This window comes from Condylura cristata, unplaced genomic scaffold (assembly GCF_000260355.1).
Source record: "Condylura cristata isolate star-nosed mole 26May11 unplaced genomic scaffold, ConCri1.0 scaffold00003, whole genome shotgun sequence".
NCBI lineage: Eukaryota > Metazoa > Chordata > Mammalia > Eulipotyphla > Talpidae > Condylura > Condylura cristata.
The window spans coordinates 32,971,163-32,989,233 of record NW_004567104.1 but is presented as its reverse complement, the minus strand read 5'-3'; the positions used below and the strand labels follow the sequence as shown (position 1 = coordinate 32,989,233).

Genomic DNA, 18,071 nt, shown 5'->3' with positions numbered 1-18,071 from the left:
TGTTGGAGCAAGGTGGAGTGACCATTGCTGCTGACTGCAGATGCTGTTATGGGTGAAGGCAGAGACCCTGAACTACAGCCCCTTGTACACAGATGGGGAGGTCAGAAGCTTAAAGTGGCTCCGGGCAGCCACAATGGAGGGCTAACATGAAGGTGAAATCGGGAGCAGCTGTTAAGAGCCAAAAACAGAAACTTAGGACAGGGAGGAGTCTTCCAGGAAACGAAAGCGAAAGAGGCAGTCAGACAGACCAAGCTGAGGATGGCTGAATCTGGTCCCTTTCCTCTGCTGGTAGAAGGGTCTTGGGGACCGGATCCCCCGAAGAATCTGAGCACTAAATTGCAGCTGTACTTCCAGAGCTCCAAAAGATCGGGAGGCGGAGAATGCGAGATCCGGCAGGAGCCAGGGAACCCACCCCGCTTCAAGGTGCTCTTCTTCCCCGACGACGGTAAGGGACTACCGGGATGGGCGAAAGGGAACCAGCGGGTTGCTCTCACGAGAAACCGCGCCTGGGTCTGGGAATAGGTCTCCGCTGTGGCTGGGAATCGCGCAGCAGGTGTAGGAGAGGGGGTTGGGGTAGACGGCCAGGAGTTTGCTCAGCCTGATTCCGCTTTCAGGCGCTCCTGGGGCTGCCTGGAGGTGGCGGTGCTGGCATCTGCACCGCGAACTTGAACTTGAGTTAAATCTTCAGCTTTGTAGCACAGAAAGGAGCTGACTGAAGCCCGATTACCCCTCATTTTAGGAGACTGGGCAGTGTGTTAGAAACAGGGTTTCGGTTTCATTGCAACCTTAGAACTCAAAGATGTACCGGAGGGAGCCTTCAGGGTGAAGGAAGTTCCAGGAAATCACAGGAAAACTGACTCCTGGAAGGTGAATTCAGTTCCGGGTGGGCAAGACTTCAGAGAGGGCCCTTCAGACCTGAGAGTGCTGTCTGAGCAAGCAAAGGAAGTCCGAGACATCCTCAGGGGCCAGGAGGGTGCCAGGAGCCTGCTGTGGGGGTGAAGAGTCAGTCCTCTGCTTATTGCTTCTCCCTGGGCACCTGCCAGCAAAGTCTCCAGCTGGACAGGAGAGCACGTGGGGTCTGGAAGAAGGTGTCAATTATCGGAGGGCAGTTGTTACATATTTTAAAATCTTAGGCCTTCTGTTGTTAAACCTCCATTTTGTGAAAAGGCACCAAGGAAATTAAAGCTCAAGATAGTTCAACATAAAAGAGTCCTGTATGTGCAGGGTAAAGAATGTAAATTTTCCTTCCCCCTGAAGGAGATTTCCATGGGCAGGGGTTCCACAATGCTGACGCTGCTCTCTTGTTACAGGATTTGAGCCACAGTGACCAGCAGAGGGGCAAAGAGGCTTTGAATGCCCTAAGGGCAGCAGCAGTGGCCTAGGCAGGGATCAAAAAGGAAACTCAAAGGGGAGAGGGAGTCAGATAAATTAGAAGGAAAGCAGGTGGGCAGGGACAGGACACCTGCTTGCCTCAGAACTCTTATAACCCAAATGCCCATGTGTTCAGAGATTTATATCACTGAAACAGCTCAGAGGGCCACTGTGCGGTGTGAGTCATTTCTTCACTGTCAACAGTGTGGGCCTGGCCTTTGGCCACACTGCTTTCTTTGCTGATCCCCAGGGGCAGTTATTGAATCGGGGCATCAGAACCCCTGCCCCTGAATTAGAGGAGATTAAACAGAGTGTGGGGGCTGGGAATCTGCATGCTTAACCACCAATCAGGTGACCTTGATGCACTCAAATGTGAGAATCTTTTGTTTACTGATGACCTTGAATAAACAAAAACGGGGAATGAGAACACAACATAAAATAGCAGAAAGACACAATGGTACAAAGTAGAGTTTGGGATAGCATCGCTCTAGTCTAGCTCTCAAAGCATAAAACACTCCAGTCTCCCTGCTAGGCTTTGTTTCTTTACATCTCCCAGTCCACCCCTCACCCCCCCACACCCCCACCAGTGACTAACTTCCTGTGTACCCCCAGCACACATGTCTCAAATTTACTAATCTCAGTTCCTTTCCAGGTCAAAGGTCTCAGGAGGTGAAAGTCCCGATGGTATTTCAGTTTCAGTTTCCCACCAGAGGAGCGACAATCTCAGGAACAGTTTGCTTGGAATTAGGTGACCATGAGTGACCTGTCCTAGTGTGGGTACCCGGCCTCCATGCCACAACAGGTGCAAGTCCATAGCATGACATGATTTTATTTCCATGGTTCACCTAATAAAAAGGAGCCATAGCACTGTAGAAATAAGTGTTAGAACAGAACTAAGCGGAAGTTAGTTTATGCAGTTCACTGAATTTCTAAAATGTTGTGTATAAATGGATTACAATCCTGCTCAAATGTGGACATATACATTCTTTTGGCTTTAATTTTGCTCCTGATTATTGGCAAATGGGGCTAAGAGAATCCATCTTCTCTTTAAATCAAATGCAGTGGAAGTGCTGGCTACAGAAGCCCACTGCCCTAAAGGGGAAGGGTGACTGGTCACGAAGTTTCTCTCTTTTCCCCTCCAGATTTACCTTTTCCTCATTGGGGATCACTTACTGATATAGCCACCACCTACTCTCTGGAAATAGAGCTGCCTTGATGTGCGACACAGTCTCAGAACAGGCTGGCCGTTCAGACGCCTGGACAGGACTCTGTCACAGTCTAGGGAATCATACCAGGAAGGCAGCAGGGAGTTCATGACTCAAGACAACTGGGCTTAAAAAACTGTATTGCTTGTAGGTTACTCTTACAGGCAAATCTTTCCCTCAGTTTGAGCTCTCCTCAATCACAATTATATTCTCAGTCAGTAGGTCAGGAGGCTGTTTAAACACCACCTCAGCTTGTTCTCCGGCTCTGGGGTCTTATGTACCCCCAGTCTTCATTCAGTCCAAGTTGAAGCATGTGCTCTCTCATAAGAGAATAGGAGTCTGGCGTTTTTCCCCCCACAACTTCTGAGTTAGGCATCCGGTTCAGCCTTCCTTTCTTCCACCCCTTTATAGTCAAAATGAGAAAACGACTCAAGCCCTCTTGAGAGATTCATGTGCCTGTTTCTGGCCCCATCACCAAGGTCACCATGTCGCATGTAATCTGCTAACCCTGTACAGGGCAGAGCTGCCCTGTGAATAGCAAAGGCACGAAACTGGCTCCCTTCACCTGGACGTCTGAGCCTTCGGCTATGTTGGGCTCACCTCCACCTATAGATTCACCTGCTCCCGCTTTTCCACTGTCTGAGAGACGCTGACTTTCCTTTCCTCTCTCTGATTGCTCCTGCTTATGACTTACACTCACATCTTTCCTGTGCGAGTAACAGAACATGTTCAGCAACACCTCTTTAATGAGGGAACAGGCTCAAGGGAAGTTAAGCTCATAGTCACTCAGCAAGTTCAAGGCAGATTGGAGTTCAGCTCCAGGGTTCTGTACTTTTCTGTCCACTGCAGTTTGTTCACTGCAGCCCAATGCCTGATGTGCTCATTCTTTTTTTCTTTCGTGATTCCCCCCCTCCCTTCTTTCTCTTTTTTTCACTATCAGATGTAAGTCTCTTACTATCGCAGGTTAAAGAGCTGATTGAAACAACTCTTGGCTGTTGTACTCATGGCTACTTTCCTAAATCGTGGTTCTGATGTCATTTTTGGAGTTCAGGGTCCTTGGGCTCACTCTCAGGAAGGTTTCAACAGAGCTTCCCTTTCAGCAGCACGCGCGGTGAGTTTCTCCACTAGACAGAGACTCATTTATATTAAAAGAGTAAGTTTATTAGAAAGAGACAGGAGAGGGAAGGACAATTACTGCATAGGCATGCAAGCGGGCAGGAAGAGCTGCACCTTTATGGGGGCAGCATTTGGTTTTATTATCTCCTCTTGATAGGGAAGGGCCTATCCTTGCTGGTACTCAGTTGCTGATTTAAATATCTATGCAGAACTTGAGAGGGCCAGAGATTACCTAATGAGCTTCGTGTCCCTGTCCTTTTCTTTTACCTTTTGGGTCTGAGCTTCAGACACAGCCTGCAAAAGTTTGTTACCTCTGGGACCTCCCACCCACACCCTGGCATCCAAGCTTTGTGTCCTGAGGATCTTGACTTCATGGCTGTGTTAATTGCTAAGCTCTCCCCTTCCACTGTTAATGGCTAAACTAGCCACTCCTACACATCCTCTCGTGAATGGGTCTTGGGATGCCTCCCCTTGCCTCTTTCCTCCATCATAAATATTGCTAATGACCTCTGGTAAGGTATACAATGTGCTTTGTAATATTTCATTTATCCGCTCAACACACATACAAAACAATCTTCATTAACTACTTACTAATAGACCAGAAGACAGACTTTGTATTTTTATTAAGGAAAATATTCACAGTTAAAAACAATAACTTTAGGGCCCTCCCTGTTGGCGCACTTGGTTGAGGCTCAGCATTATGAGGCTGTCCACAGCCATTGCAGCAAGAGTTCGATCCCTGGCCAGATAGATGACCCACATGGCCCCGCAGACCTCTCCTGACTCACCCATTGCTCCCCTCAACAGCATATTTCAGTCAATCTGCTGTTCTGTTCTCACTGTCTCTGGTGAATCCTCTCATTCCTCCCCACCCCCTGCACCTCTGGCCTGTACTCGAGTTCTCATATGCACAAATAAATAACTCTTCTTAAATATGATAACTTTAAAGATGGAATTGAAATCCGAGTCTTGCTAAATTTTTGTGTTTTTGTTACATAAGACCCCTCTTGAGAAATAACCAAGCCATTGATTTATCATGATGAAGACTATGGAAATCATAGGATAATTTTGTGAATGAAGACTGCTTGACAATTCGTCTTTAAATTTTTAAAATTTCAGTTCGACAGAGAGTCTTGGACAGAGACAACCATGAGTTAGTATGGCCTGGAAAAGGAACATTCAAGTTAACTGTGAAGTTGCCCACAACCCCAAACAAAGTTCACAATGTCCTTGAGGAGGACATTCCAGTGAAGGTAAATAAAAGAGTGGGTTTTCTTGTAAGGTGTCTGGGAGAAGATTGCAATGAGAAAATGCTGTGAAATGAGAAGTATAACTCAAACTGGAGAGACAAGAGTAACTTACAAAATAGAGGGGATAAGGGTGTGAAAAGTAGGTCTGGAATAATGAATAGGGGACAGTTTGTGTTTGATTGTTGATTGTTTGATTGTTGAAAAGACAAGATTTGGAGGTTACAATAATGTTGGTTGAGATGTCAGATTTGGGGTATGGCCGGGGTGCATTATAACCTGGAACTTAGTATGTTTGTTTCATTTCACCACTGTTTTGTGGGACGGTGACCCACACTGCATGTCCTGATATTGGAATAGTGTAAATGTGTGGGGTGGTCGACTGCTAAGGATGAAACAGGACAACTTCTTTCGAAGACACTTCATTGTTTTCTCTCTAAGCCCTACGGCTCCAGGTTGTGCCCAGAGATACTTATTAAATGTAAAGACATGATTGCTAATTCATTAATGCTATTTTATTGTTTGGGTTTCAGGAATCCAAGACCCAAGTCCATGCCAGAGAGCCAGGTAAGGTCTCCCCCCTAAGGTAGCTTTGCTTTTCTTCAAGAGGGCATGGTGCTGGCCAGTCCCCTCTTCTTGGTTTTAAAAGGCAGAGTTTGCTTAGCTGCACACTGCAGAGGGCGTGTATTGTCTATATGCTTTGTGCTGCATGTATAGAGGGCAAATCTGGACTTGACCTTCGAGTTCCTAGGTTTAGGTGAGAAGGATGGGGACAGCTTGTCAGGAGCAAAGGAACACCTAGCAGTGGACAGGAGGGCAAAAATCTACATGGAAGGTGGGTGAACCAGCCCTTAGAACCCATTTATCTGCTACTGACCATCGAGAAGCCAAGGCATGAAATGCTGCCGCCCTGGGTGGCAAAACCAGTTTCTGAGCACTGGGTACAAAAAATGCCGCCTCTGAAGCCTCCATAGAAACGTGTGTGTCCCGAGTGGGACAGGGTGCAGGGATGGGAGTGCCTTCCAGGCCAGCAGCAACTCTTCTTGCTGCATTGGCTGTCAGAAAAAGTCAACAGCCTAGTGGCTTTTTGGACTCTGCTGCCTAAGTGTCTGGGTGGTGCCTCTGACTTTGACTTAGAAGCAAGTAATTTCCCTGGCTCAGCATGTTGTTAAAAGGGAAGGAAAGAATGACCATGCTGGAATGGAGAGGAAGTGCTACCTATATTTAATCTTTGGGAAATGGAATTCCAAAAGAATGTGTAAATACCATCCTCTAAAATCAAATTGTCTTGAGATCACATAGATTTTTGCAACTTTCTTTTTGAAAATGACACTAGCAGGAGAGTAGGCCTTATTTGGCAAAATAACTAGATGGGGTTATACATCATCTTTACCTCACATGGCTGTACTAATTAAGGGTAGAACTGAGTAAGCAGCTTTTTCTTAAAGCTCATGTTTCTTATGAAGTCATCAAAGAAATTTTTGTCTCTTTAGAGGAATTCCTGCCTTTCATTCTTCACCTATGGGCCCTGCTCACCCAGCTGCCATTGTTCATTGTGTCCCCCTAAGGGTCAGTCTCTTGAAAGTTGCCTTGTGTGCTGTGACACAAAGCAATTTTAGACCCAAAAGTGGTTTTGTATTTGTACATTTATAGCTGTGTCATTTCCCATGTCCAGAATTTAATCAAGTTTTTATTTCTTAGATTTTCCAACTGCTTTGTTACCACTGTCTCAGATTTGCTGAAACCTCCAATGTGTTGTCATAAGTGCTCCACACCAATGGGCTTCTCATCATCCTAGAAGTCTTAGTACCATTTTCTAACCTGTGTATACTGACCCAGTTCCAGTGATAGTAGCCAGAGAGGACGCTGGGTGGGTTCAAACAAGACACTTTAGTTGGCCCCTTTAGAGGTGGAAGAGGAGTTCCTCTGTTGACAGTTTTCCACACTGAATCCTGAAAAATCGCTCTTAAAATAAATCAGAATATTGAGCAAAATGAGGGTGAAATGTAGATCCCTAAAACCCCCATTCTTCAGGCATGAGGAGAACAGATGCTGCACCTTGAATACACGGGGCAGAGAGAGAACCCCAAGCACAGAGACCCAGAAGCATTGGCAGAGCAGGGAAAGGACAGAATAGGCCCCACTGTCACCAGGGGTATGAGCCCTGAGCTTCCTGCTGGGTTGGCTGCGGGGACTGTGCCTGAGCAGTGGACATTAGCCACTGGGACAATGTACAGAAAAGAAAAGAGCAGGCATAGAGGTAATTGGTCCCTTGGAGTTGGACAACTCTGGCTTGTCCATATCTGTGCTTCCAAACTCCACACTTTTCTAAATTCCAGGCTGTGTCTAAACTTCCTTTTGGGAAATATGTTAGAACCAACAGATCTGACGGCACATGTGTCATCTCCCCAAACCAGTGCCCCCTTCTGGCTTCCTTATTTGACTTGAGAATTATAACCAGTCTGCCTTTCACCTTCCAGAAATTTTGGTAATCTCTACTTGTCATGTTTTCACTACCTTTCCCCCTCATCATCACTGCCCTTGTCCAGCATGTCAGTTATCACTGCACAAGCTCCTCGTGACTAGAGCTTCCTGCTTGCTTTTCCTGTGTCCACACAGTCTATTTCACTAATAGGACCTTCAGAGTCACTGTAAGGAAGGATGGAGATTCTCCTTAAGTCTGAATGTCCTTCGTATCATTGGTGAATATCCTGTTATCTTCTTTACGGGACCTTTCTGCAACTTACACTTAACCACCAAATGCAAGATAAAGTCCTGGTTGTGCTCTGGATGGAACCAACTTTTCTGGCCTCATTTCTTGCACCTACACACATGACTGCTCCTTGTGCTTCACTGCTCAGTTTGCTATTTTCTGATTAGGTTGGTGTAGTCACAGCACTACCTGTACTTCTGTTACTCATCACACTCTCCACCATTTTCGCTACTCAAATTCTATATAGCTTGGAATATCTGTGCTGCATCCTCCTCGTCCTGGGAGCTTTTCCAAGCAAGCCCAAACTTTTTATCTGTTTCTTGGACTTTTGGCTTGACCGGTGGTTCCCTTTATAAGGCCTTAAGCCAAGTCTGTCTTTTGATGAAGCTTCATTGATTATAAAATTGTATTGCTGGAAAGCCCTTACTGTTTACCTAGTTTAACTTAGTCTCATTTAAAACTAAGGGACATGCCCAACGGCAATGGCTAAAGACTTGCAGAGTTTAAAGTCACTTAACTTTACCCCAGGCAGTAGTCATTCTACAAATATCTGTCTCATTGAATGCTAATCTATGTTGTTATTTAATCATTAAGGAAAATTTTATTTGGCATGAGAGTTGTGTCATTTCCAGAATATACCAGGAATATTTGTCAACCCCAAAATCACAGTTCAGTGTGGCTGGTGGCCAGGCTGTTTCACACAGTCACATCAGGTATCCAGGTTTCTCCCATCGTTGGACACCAGTTTCACTGATGACCTTCAGGGTCACTGCAAGGAAGAATGGAAATTGATATAAAGGAGATTGGTATTGACCAGACTTGAAAGAATAAATCACCACTTCCACCCATATTCATCAGCCACATGAATGCTATTTTGGAATTTAACTAAGAGAAAGCTGGTGTATTCCAGGAAGGACATGAAATTAATTCAGTGAGCACATAGCACTTTATTTTGCTATAATAAACACGTACACAAGTCTGTTCTAATTTTTCTTGTTCACCTCTATGAGAAACCCATTAAGTCCTTGACCTAATGTTTTGTGTGTACCACTTTCCATATCCAGCTTCTCAAACATAATAATGGCCCCATGTAATAGTTGTCATACAATGTCTAAAGATCATATCATAAATATCATGCTTTACTGGACAATCAAAGAGATACTGACTTATGCATATGTGTAACTTATCGTGGACAGCAATGCACAGGAACAAGCTAAATGGCATAATTGCTGTTTACTGAGTTTAATGGATATATACAGCCCTGTGGGCCATTTCAGTTTCTCCACGTAGTTCTTAATCATTCACTGTAAGGATTCTTTTTTTCATTAAGGGGAATCTTTTTCTTTTCAGAGTATAATTTGTTAGATGATAACATGTTTGAGTATCATCAAATACTCTCACTTCCCTTCAGTGGCCCAAACAGTAAATCTCCAAATAAGCAAATCTTCAAGTTGAGTTTCAAAAGTTTATTATGTCCCAGAATATAAGGATGAATGAATATGTTCCTTGTATTTGAGAAGACAAGTTTAATACTTTTAATATGGTACTGAGATCAAAGTTTATTTCACGTGTTATGATAGATAAGGCAGATTTCTCAGAGTGACAGGCAGAAAAGATGTAATGAATTTGAACCTGATATTATAGATAGCTAACTGTTACATTTTATTACACAAAAAGTTTTCTAAGGGCTGGTGTTTTTTGGTTAGCTGAGAGATTAAAAATGAAAAGAGAAGTATCTTATGATAATTAATTTTGTTAAAATCATTGTAGATAAACATAACATTTTGTGCCTCATCTGTCTCCCTAAAATCAGATGTGCCAGAAGAAACAGATACAAAACCCTCCCTCAATAGAAGATCAGGAAAGATGGAAGACAAAGGAACAGAAAGTAAAACTATATCTTCTTTGGTAGCATTTGAAAATCTCCAGGCAAATGTGACTGAGTTGATGATAATCTTGTTAGTGGAGAACACAAGTTATCTGTCCAGTGACGACTTTGAAGTGGAAATAATTCGAGATTTTGATGTTGCCGTAGTTACCTTTCGAAAATACATAGGTAAGATCAAGTGATGCTTCGTTTGCCTGCAGTCTTCCTTGTACACACTTTGGGATTTGGGACATTCTCTGAGGGAATGGCTTTGAAGGTATAATTCTGTTAGTAGCTAGTAAGAGAAGACTAAATTACCATGGCTGCTTTTTCATTTTGAAAAAAAAGCAAATTTGTTTTGAAACCAAAATCTGCTATGTTCAATAGATTGAATTTACTGTATGAGTGTGTGTGCATGTGATAGAGAAAGACACACAACATCTAAAACGGACAGAGAAAGAGAACATGTCCAAACCAGTCTGATCTAAGGTTATTAACATGGTTCAGAGCAGAGGAGTTAGCATTGTCCCACGGGTTACTTCTCTTGGAGAAGTAAATATTGATCTGCATTTTCAAACTAGATTCTGAGTTTACCAGATGTAATAATATTACTACTGGGAAGAAGTAATAATAGCAACAAACATCCATATGTTGTTACCACATATCAGTCAATGCTCCTTACAACAACCTTCAAGGTTAGTAGTATTAATCCCCCATATACAATGGAGGAGAAGAGGCACTGATAAGTGGAAGGGCAGGACTTGAACCCAGGGACCCACTGCCCCAGCCTGTTCTCTGATCCCCTCTATTGGACTCTCCCGTAGTACTTCCATGGTCATGCATGCATCGAGATGCTTGGAGTATAGAAAATGAGTGCTCCTCAGGTTACGGTCAGGACTCTGTGGTCAGTGAGTCCTTGAGAGTGGAAGAGCTGTCTCCAGAAAGACAAGAACAGTTTCCAGTTCTGAGTCTCATTGTCATAGAGAAAGGCTATGGCAGTGGATTGGTTAGTGAAGAGCACATTCATAAAATCAAAATTCTAACTCTGCCATTTAACCGATCCATGAGGTTGTACATTACTTTCCTCACATTGGGTTAATAATACTTACCTCGTCCAGTTTCTGTAAAAAATTAAATGAGGTAGTCTGAAAGCTCTTCACCTAGTAGCTGAGCCATGGTAAGGATTCAAGAAAGGTAGTTATTCCTATTTCAAGTTTATGATAATTTGTTAATCTTTGAAATTTTTGCTTTTTAATCAAAAACATTGAACACCTGTTCTGTGCCAGCCACTTGTCCAGGTGCTGAGGGTACAGAAATGATAAATTCCTATTTCTGAGGACCTCAAATGTAAATGAGGTGCAAAAGGAGATGTTTTCCTTAGCTATGAATAGGCTGTGGGGAGAGGGAGGCCAGAGAACCCAAAAAGCTGGGGTGGCTTGGTTTAGCCGTGTATACTCCCTTCTATGACATTTATGCTCCATCAGCACCAGTCAGGTCCCAAATACACTGTTTGATGCCACTGCTGTGCCCTCTGCCTGCAGAGATCCTCCCTGCATCTACTGTTCAATGCCTCGTCAACCTTCAACAGCCAGGTCACTTACTCTGGGAATCCTTGTCCAATTCCAAATATCAACCTTCCTATTTCATTTGGTTAGACCACAGGCAATTTCTTTCCTTTTAAGACTTCCTGCTTCCTGGATGGTGAACTTTCAAGAATGTGAGAGGTTCACCTGTATATCTCCAGGTGCTAACTAAGCACAGTGCTGGCACACATAGGCCCACCATCACTGCTTTTTAATTTGAAAAGGATAGTTGGGTTGAGTCCAGAAAGAGCAATAGAAACAGTATAAAAATTTGGAGAAGGTCATGTCAAGCATTCAAAATTGGATAAACACAGGCAAAAATAAGAATGGGCTTTCAAGACAGAATAGTATTTGTGGCCACATTTGAATGCCAGGGAATACTCAGAAGTGTTGATTAAAAGTTAGCTTGAAGTCAAAAAGCCAAGGGAAGGTAAACCTGGCTAAGTAGCATAACTCATGTCTGCAGGGAATGATGCAACACTGAATGACTTCAGAAAGCAGGGAAACCAGAATACTTGTATTGTAGTGAGACCAATCAGGTGGCCACATCAAACAGGGATGGAGAGGGTTGTGCCAGGAGACAGGGACACAGTTCTGGGCAGTAATCCAAATAAGACATTTATACGGGCCTGGTTCAAGAATGGCAGGTTTAGGCATAAAATTGTTATCAGCAATTAAAATCTAGCATCTAAAAAAGTAGTGCTTAACTCCCCCTTATTTTTAATAATATCCAGATGATTTCATATCAGAAAAGCAGAATTGTCTAATGTGTTTATTTGTTCACCTATGTATTTTTAGATATCATGAAATTTGTTGCTGATTGTGCCAAGGTCTCTGCTGAGAAACAACTTCAGCTTTCTCCAAGACCGCTGGAAGTCACAAGAACAATCAGGGTGGAAAATCTGCCACCTGGTGTTGATGTCTGTGAATTAAAACTTGTATTTGAAAATCCTGATAATGGAGGAGGAAGAGTTACCAAAGTTGAATGTTTTCCTGAAGAGAGTTCTGCTCTGATTGAATTTTTGGACAGAGAAGGTAAGTATGTAGTAGTCTAATTTCATAATCTTTATCTGGCATAACCTAAACTATTTTAACAGAGTTGTCAGTTGATGTACAATTTATTTTTAATTCATTTATTTCATTGAAAATCCAATTTATAATCTTGTTCATCAGGAATATGATACATGATGCATCCAGTGATTTAAACTTTAGAGAATCAATGTTAAGTTTTGGAGGATAAAAACGAATTCCTAAGTCTCTACTTATGACAGACCAAAAAATTATGTCTGTTTTATTTTGTGCCCAACCTCCACTCTCCTCAGATGGTAGCTTCAACTCTACAGTCAGATTCCTAGATTTTGTTGTGTTTCATTTAGATTTTTTTCCTTTATAACCCACTCATGAGAAAAAACATCTGGTATTTGTCTTTGACCTACTAACTTATTTCACTTATCATAATAACCTCTAGTTCCATCCATGTAGTACAAAAGGCAGGAGTCAGCTTGTTAATAGCTGAGTAGTATTCAAAAATGGCCTTCATCTTAATACACTGGTCTGTCTTCTGGGACTTAGATTGTTTCCATAGTTTGATTGTAAACAGTGCTGCAATGGACACATGAATGCATGTATCCCCCTGAATTAGTGTTTTTATATTCTTTGGTTAGATATCTAGAAGTGGAATTGGTGGATCATATGGTGAATTTTTTTTTTTTTTTAAAATTTATTTATTTGTGCATACAGAACTGGGGTACAGGCCAGAGGCTCAGGGGCGGTGAGAGGCTTCACCAGAGACAGAGTGGGGAACAGAACAGGCAGATCGACGAAGTACACTGCTGAGGGGAGCAGCGGGTGGGTCAGGAGAAGTCTGCCACACCATGTGGTCACCTCCGGGGCAGACGGGAATCGAACTCATGTGGAAGCGACTTTAGATTCTCAGTGCTGTGCTTTAACCCGCTGTGCCACCAGGGAGGGCCCATATGGTGAATTTTTTTAAAATTTTAGTTCATTTTATTTAATGAAGTAATTGATAGTATGTTCTTTCTGCCATTTCCCCCTTGTTTACTGATTCTTTTTTTTGTTTTGTTTTAATAACTTTTAATACATTTTGGGTATTAAGATGGCCTTACATGAAATTGAATCATTGTGATTATCCAGCATACATAACAACCCATAAATATGAATATTTCCATTACAAATGTTATGATGTCCATATAAACAAACATGTACAATATTAACTTTCTCACGTTCTTGCTTATGGCTTTGCTCTAGTTATGAAAAAAATACAACCCTGCTTCATGCATATTATTATGCTGATGTTCTTGCTTTTTTTCTCTCTCTCTCTTTTTTTTTTATTTTATAACAGTTTATTTTTACATCATTTTGTACATTTTTTTTTCTTTCTCAATTGTAATCCCATTGGGTTTCCCATCACCAAGTCACCCGTGTGCCATCACATATGGTGAATATTTTTAATAATTTGAGAAAACGTCATACAGTTTTCCATAAGTGCTGACCATTTCACATTCTCACCAAGAGTTTGGAAGGATTCCTACATGACCCCGCCCCCCCAAAATCTCCCTAACCCCCCAGCATCCCCACCACATCCTCACCAATACCTATTGATGCTGGCCTTTTTGATATAGGTCATTCTTACAGGGGTGAATGGTAATCTCATTGAGTATATATTTGCAATTCTCTGATGATGGTGATGATAGCATTTTTCCAGATGCCTGTTAGCAATCTGTAGTTTTCATTGGAAAAGTGCCATGTTCCTTTTCTTCCATTTTTTGATTGGGTTATTTGTTTGTTTTATGGTGAGTTGTGTGAATTATTCGTAGATCTTGGTTATTAGCCCTTTATTGGATGTATGGAATACAAATATTTGATCTCATTCAGTACGGTATCTTTTCATTTTAATGAGTTTCTTTTTTTGGCATGCAGAGGCTGTTTATTTGATATTAGATTAGTATCTGTTTTTCTTTTGTTTCCTTTACTGTGTAGTTTAGTACCCAAATAAATCACTGAAGCCAATATCTTGGTGTGTTTAGCCTACGTTTTCATCTCTGTACTTCTTAGTTCCACGTCTTATGTTCATACTTTTAATCCATTTGAACTTAGCTTTTGTTTGTGGAGTGTGTCACTTGTTAATTGTGTGTCACTTGCTAGAAACTTTTGGATTTCAAGTGTTGTTGTGAGAATTCATTAAGTATACATTAAACACTTAGAATAGTGTCTGACATTATTCTGTGATGATTATTAGATGTAGTAATTATCAGCAATAATTGTAATATTATTTATTATCCACTTAGAAGGATTAAGGGAATTTAAGTCACATATGAAGCTAAAATGTAAGACTGTAAGGAGAAGCATATACCATGATATTGACATGAGTTTCATGTTGAGCACCATTTTCCTTACAGTGAATAGATATATCTCCAGGCTTGTGACTAACTCATCTCTATTTCTGAACATGAGGGGGATAAGTTAGAGAAATACAAAATAGAACTAACTTAATAGAATTTCAACAGAGAGATAAAAATTGAAATTATCCCACTAAACAAAGAATACCTGTTTAGTTCTTGAAGTTTTGTACAGAGTCATTTATATATTTGAAGGTAGCATGGTTTTTAATGTAATTATAAGTCCTACAAACCTTAAAATTTATTACTCTAGAGTAGGAGAGGGCTCTTTTCTACTCTTGAAACATGACACTGAAATACTTAGATTTATTTCTTTCCTTTAAGTGGTTGACACCATCATGACCAAGCAACTTGAGCTGAATAAAATGCCACTCTCCGTGTTCCCATACTACCACTCCTTGGGCACAGCCTTGTATGGAAAGGAGAAGCCTCTGATCAAGCTTCCAGCACCCTTCAGAGAATCCTTGGACCTTCCCTTGTGGAAGTTCTTGCACAAGAAAAACCACCTGATAGAGGAGATAAATGATGAAGTGAGACGCTGTCACTGTGAGCTCACGTGGTCTGAACTTGACAGGGAAGTGACCATCAGACCTGCACCCTCCTTGCTCCATCAAGGAAGACAGAGAATCAAGAGCTGGCAGAAAAATGCTTCCTCAGCCTTCGCTCACATCAGGTCTAAATATAAAGTCTCCTCATTTAAGGTGCAGCCCATTGTGTGGGACACCATAAAAAGTGACTTAGAAGACAACAGTGTGCTGGTTGAGTTTGATACACTGCTGGAGATGGTCACTTTGGTGGGGAGATCAGAGGATGTACAAAAGATGGAGCCACAACTGATAGAATTAATAGATAGAACCACTCAAAGAATCGAAAGGGAACAACAAAGTCTGAAGGAAAAATTGTCCCTTTCTCCAGGGAGATTTTCTCTCTTGTGCCACAGTGGGGCATTGGAACATTTATGCTCGGAAAACCCAGAGGTAGAGATTTTCTATGACGAACCCTCTCAGCACATGAGCATCAAAGGTCTCCCAGCAGAAGTGTATAAGATGAAGTGTGAAGTCCAGGAAAAGGTGCACACCATGGCTCAGAAACACATTGAGGTTCTCCCTGAGATCTTCCAGTTTTTACAACAGGTAGACTCTGCAGAATTCTCTAAGTCTCTTTTTATAGCACAGAAAATTCCTGCAATTTATGAGCTAAAGGGTCCAAATGTTCTCTTAACCAGTTGTTCTCCTGAAGTCCTATTAGAAGCTGAAAGTCATATCACCGGGGCCTTAATTTATCAGCGCATATGTGTTGAGGATAGGGACTTTCTCAATGGCAGGGAATGGAAAGGATTCACTTGCAGTTTGGATGATCAATTTAATTCTCCGTCAAAGACTGTCATAATCAGTGAGTTAACTTCAGATGTCAAGTCTGAGGTCATCGTGGCTGGCTGTGTGAAAGAAGTAAATAAAATCCATGACTCACTTTTTGACTTTCTGGACAAAAAAATGATCATAACAAGGATAGTTGAAATCAAGTCTTCCTTGATTATTGAATATTTAAGGACGGAAAAGAAGTCATTCTGGCAAAAATTAAGGAAATCAAACATGCAAGTAGATTTCATTCTAGACAAAAATGAAAGAGTTAAAAAAGGAATTTTACTAAAGGGTCCAAAGGTAGAAGTCCTGAAGGGAATAGACTTCATCTTGAAAGCCTGGGATTCTCTTTGCATTAAAAGTACCTGTATTGATCAACCAGGAGCCAGACAGATATTTCGGGAGAGAGAACGGTTTTATACATGTGAAGCCAAAAGGCTGTTTGGTTGTTTCATCGAACTACAGGAGAATGAAGGAAAGGAGGGAGGCGCCGATGGGCAGAAACGCTTCTGTCGGGCAGACTTGGCCCCTGGAGTGTCCCTGGTTGTGCAGCAGGGAGACCTGGCAGGGTTTCCTGTGGAAGTGGTGGTGAATGCAGCCAATGAGGAGCTCAAGCTCATCGGAGGCCTTGCTGCTGCTCTCTTAAAAGCAGGGGGCCCTGAGCTCCAAGCTGACTGTGACCAGATAGTGAAGAGAACTGGCAAGATCCTACCTGGCCGAGCCACCATCTCCAAGCCAGGCAAGCTCCCGTACAGACACGTGATCCATGCAGTCGGGCCCCGGTGGAGTGCACAGGAGGCCCAGAGGTGTGTATCTGAGTTGAAGAGCGCTGTGGAAGAAAGTCTTCGTTTGGCTGAAAAGCACAATTGTCAGTCCATCGCCATTCCTGCTATTAGTTCTGGAATCTTTGGCTTTCCCCTGTCTCAGTGTGTGGAGACCATCGTTTCAGCTGTCAAGGGGTTTTTCCAACACAAGTCAGATGGATGCACCTTGAAGGAAATCTACCTGGTGGATACAGCTGAGAAGACTGTGGAGGCCTTTGCCAGCGCTGTGACAGCTCTGTTTAAAGACACCCGACCTGAAGCTGATGCCGCCTCCCTGCCCAGTGTGCCAGCAGCTGAACAGCCCGACTTGAGACAAGATCATGGGAATGGACAAGTTCTCTTGACCCCAGAAGGCCTGAGCGTCCTGCTGGTGAAAGGAGAAGTGCAGAGTGCTGTGGTGAGTGACCCGATTCACACTCTTCCAAGCTGTCTCTACCCCAGTTAGTCCAGCCTGAAAGAAAGACAGGCTCGAGGAGAGAATCCGTGCCCAGCCCAAGTCCCAACTCAAAACAAGGTGCTTAGAACTTTGCTGCTTGACTAAGACATTTCCTACAAGCCTGGCCAGTCATCTGTGGGAACTGAATATGTATTCAGGTCACTAGGTGTCTAGTCTGTGTGAAATACACCATAACACCTTGGTTCAATGACTTAACACTTATTTGAAACAACTATCGATAATTCTGGTTAAGTTGGCAGATAATGGATAAGAAAACTTAGAGCATAGGGTCTGAACACCTGTGGATTGAGATTGGGGGCTCTCAGCACCAACCCCAGGAAGGAAATGTGATGAGGACAGAAGAAAGGAGCTCGGAAAACAGTCAGGGTATGATGGAGGAACAATTCTGTTAGGTTGAACAGGGGAAGACATGTTTAAAAAACACATTAATAAACTTTTCACACTGACTAACTAGTCAGACAGCAGTGTGGACTCCCCTCTGTTTGGGGAGTGACTTCTTTAATGGGCCCACAGTCGTGGGCATAGGACACCTGGGAAGGCCGTTATAGAATTTCTTTGGAGAACTGTCTACTCAGATCCCTTGTTTGCTTTCAAATTGGGTTATCTTTTCCTATTGCCTTGTTAAGAGTTCTTTATATTTTCTGGATATAGCTTCCTTATTAAATATATATGATTTTAAATATTTTCTAGCATTTTTAAGGTGCCACTTTTTATAATTTTGCTGTTTAGGATACTTTTATTTTCACATAAAATCTTGAAAGAGATTGTTAACATTAGATTACCACTTGCATCAAGATAAAATATAATCACAACAAAAGAAGCTCAGACTGATCACTTTCTCTGTGCCAGACACTATGCTATGTGCTTGATACACATTTTCCCATGAGATAGATTGTGGGATTATTATG

The 18,071-nt window shown here is 42.3% G+C and overlaps 1 protein-coding gene across 1 annotated transcript in view; it reads left to right on the top strand.

Moving 5' to 3' along the window:
• Positions 1-210: 210 nt before the first annotated feature.
• The window catches only part of LOC101629736 (poly [ADP-ribose] polymerase 14), a 40,137-nt gene continuing 22,276 nt past the window's right edge, over positions 211-18,071 (top strand). Inside the window, exons 1-6 of the mRNA XM_004675160.2 lie at positions 211-445; positions 4,812-4,945; positions 5,473-5,506; positions 9,466-9,708; positions 11,901-12,137; positions 14,846-17,103. Of these exons, the coding sequence (XP_004675217.1) occupies positions 259-445; positions 4,812-4,945; positions 5,473-5,506; positions 9,466-9,708; positions 11,901-12,137; positions 14,846-17,103 (3,093 nt within the window). The 5' untranslated portion in view covers positions 211-258. The remainder of the gene's footprint in view (positions 446-4,811; positions 4,946-5,472; positions 5,507-9,465; positions 9,709-11,900; positions 12,138-14,845; positions 17,104-18,071) is intronic.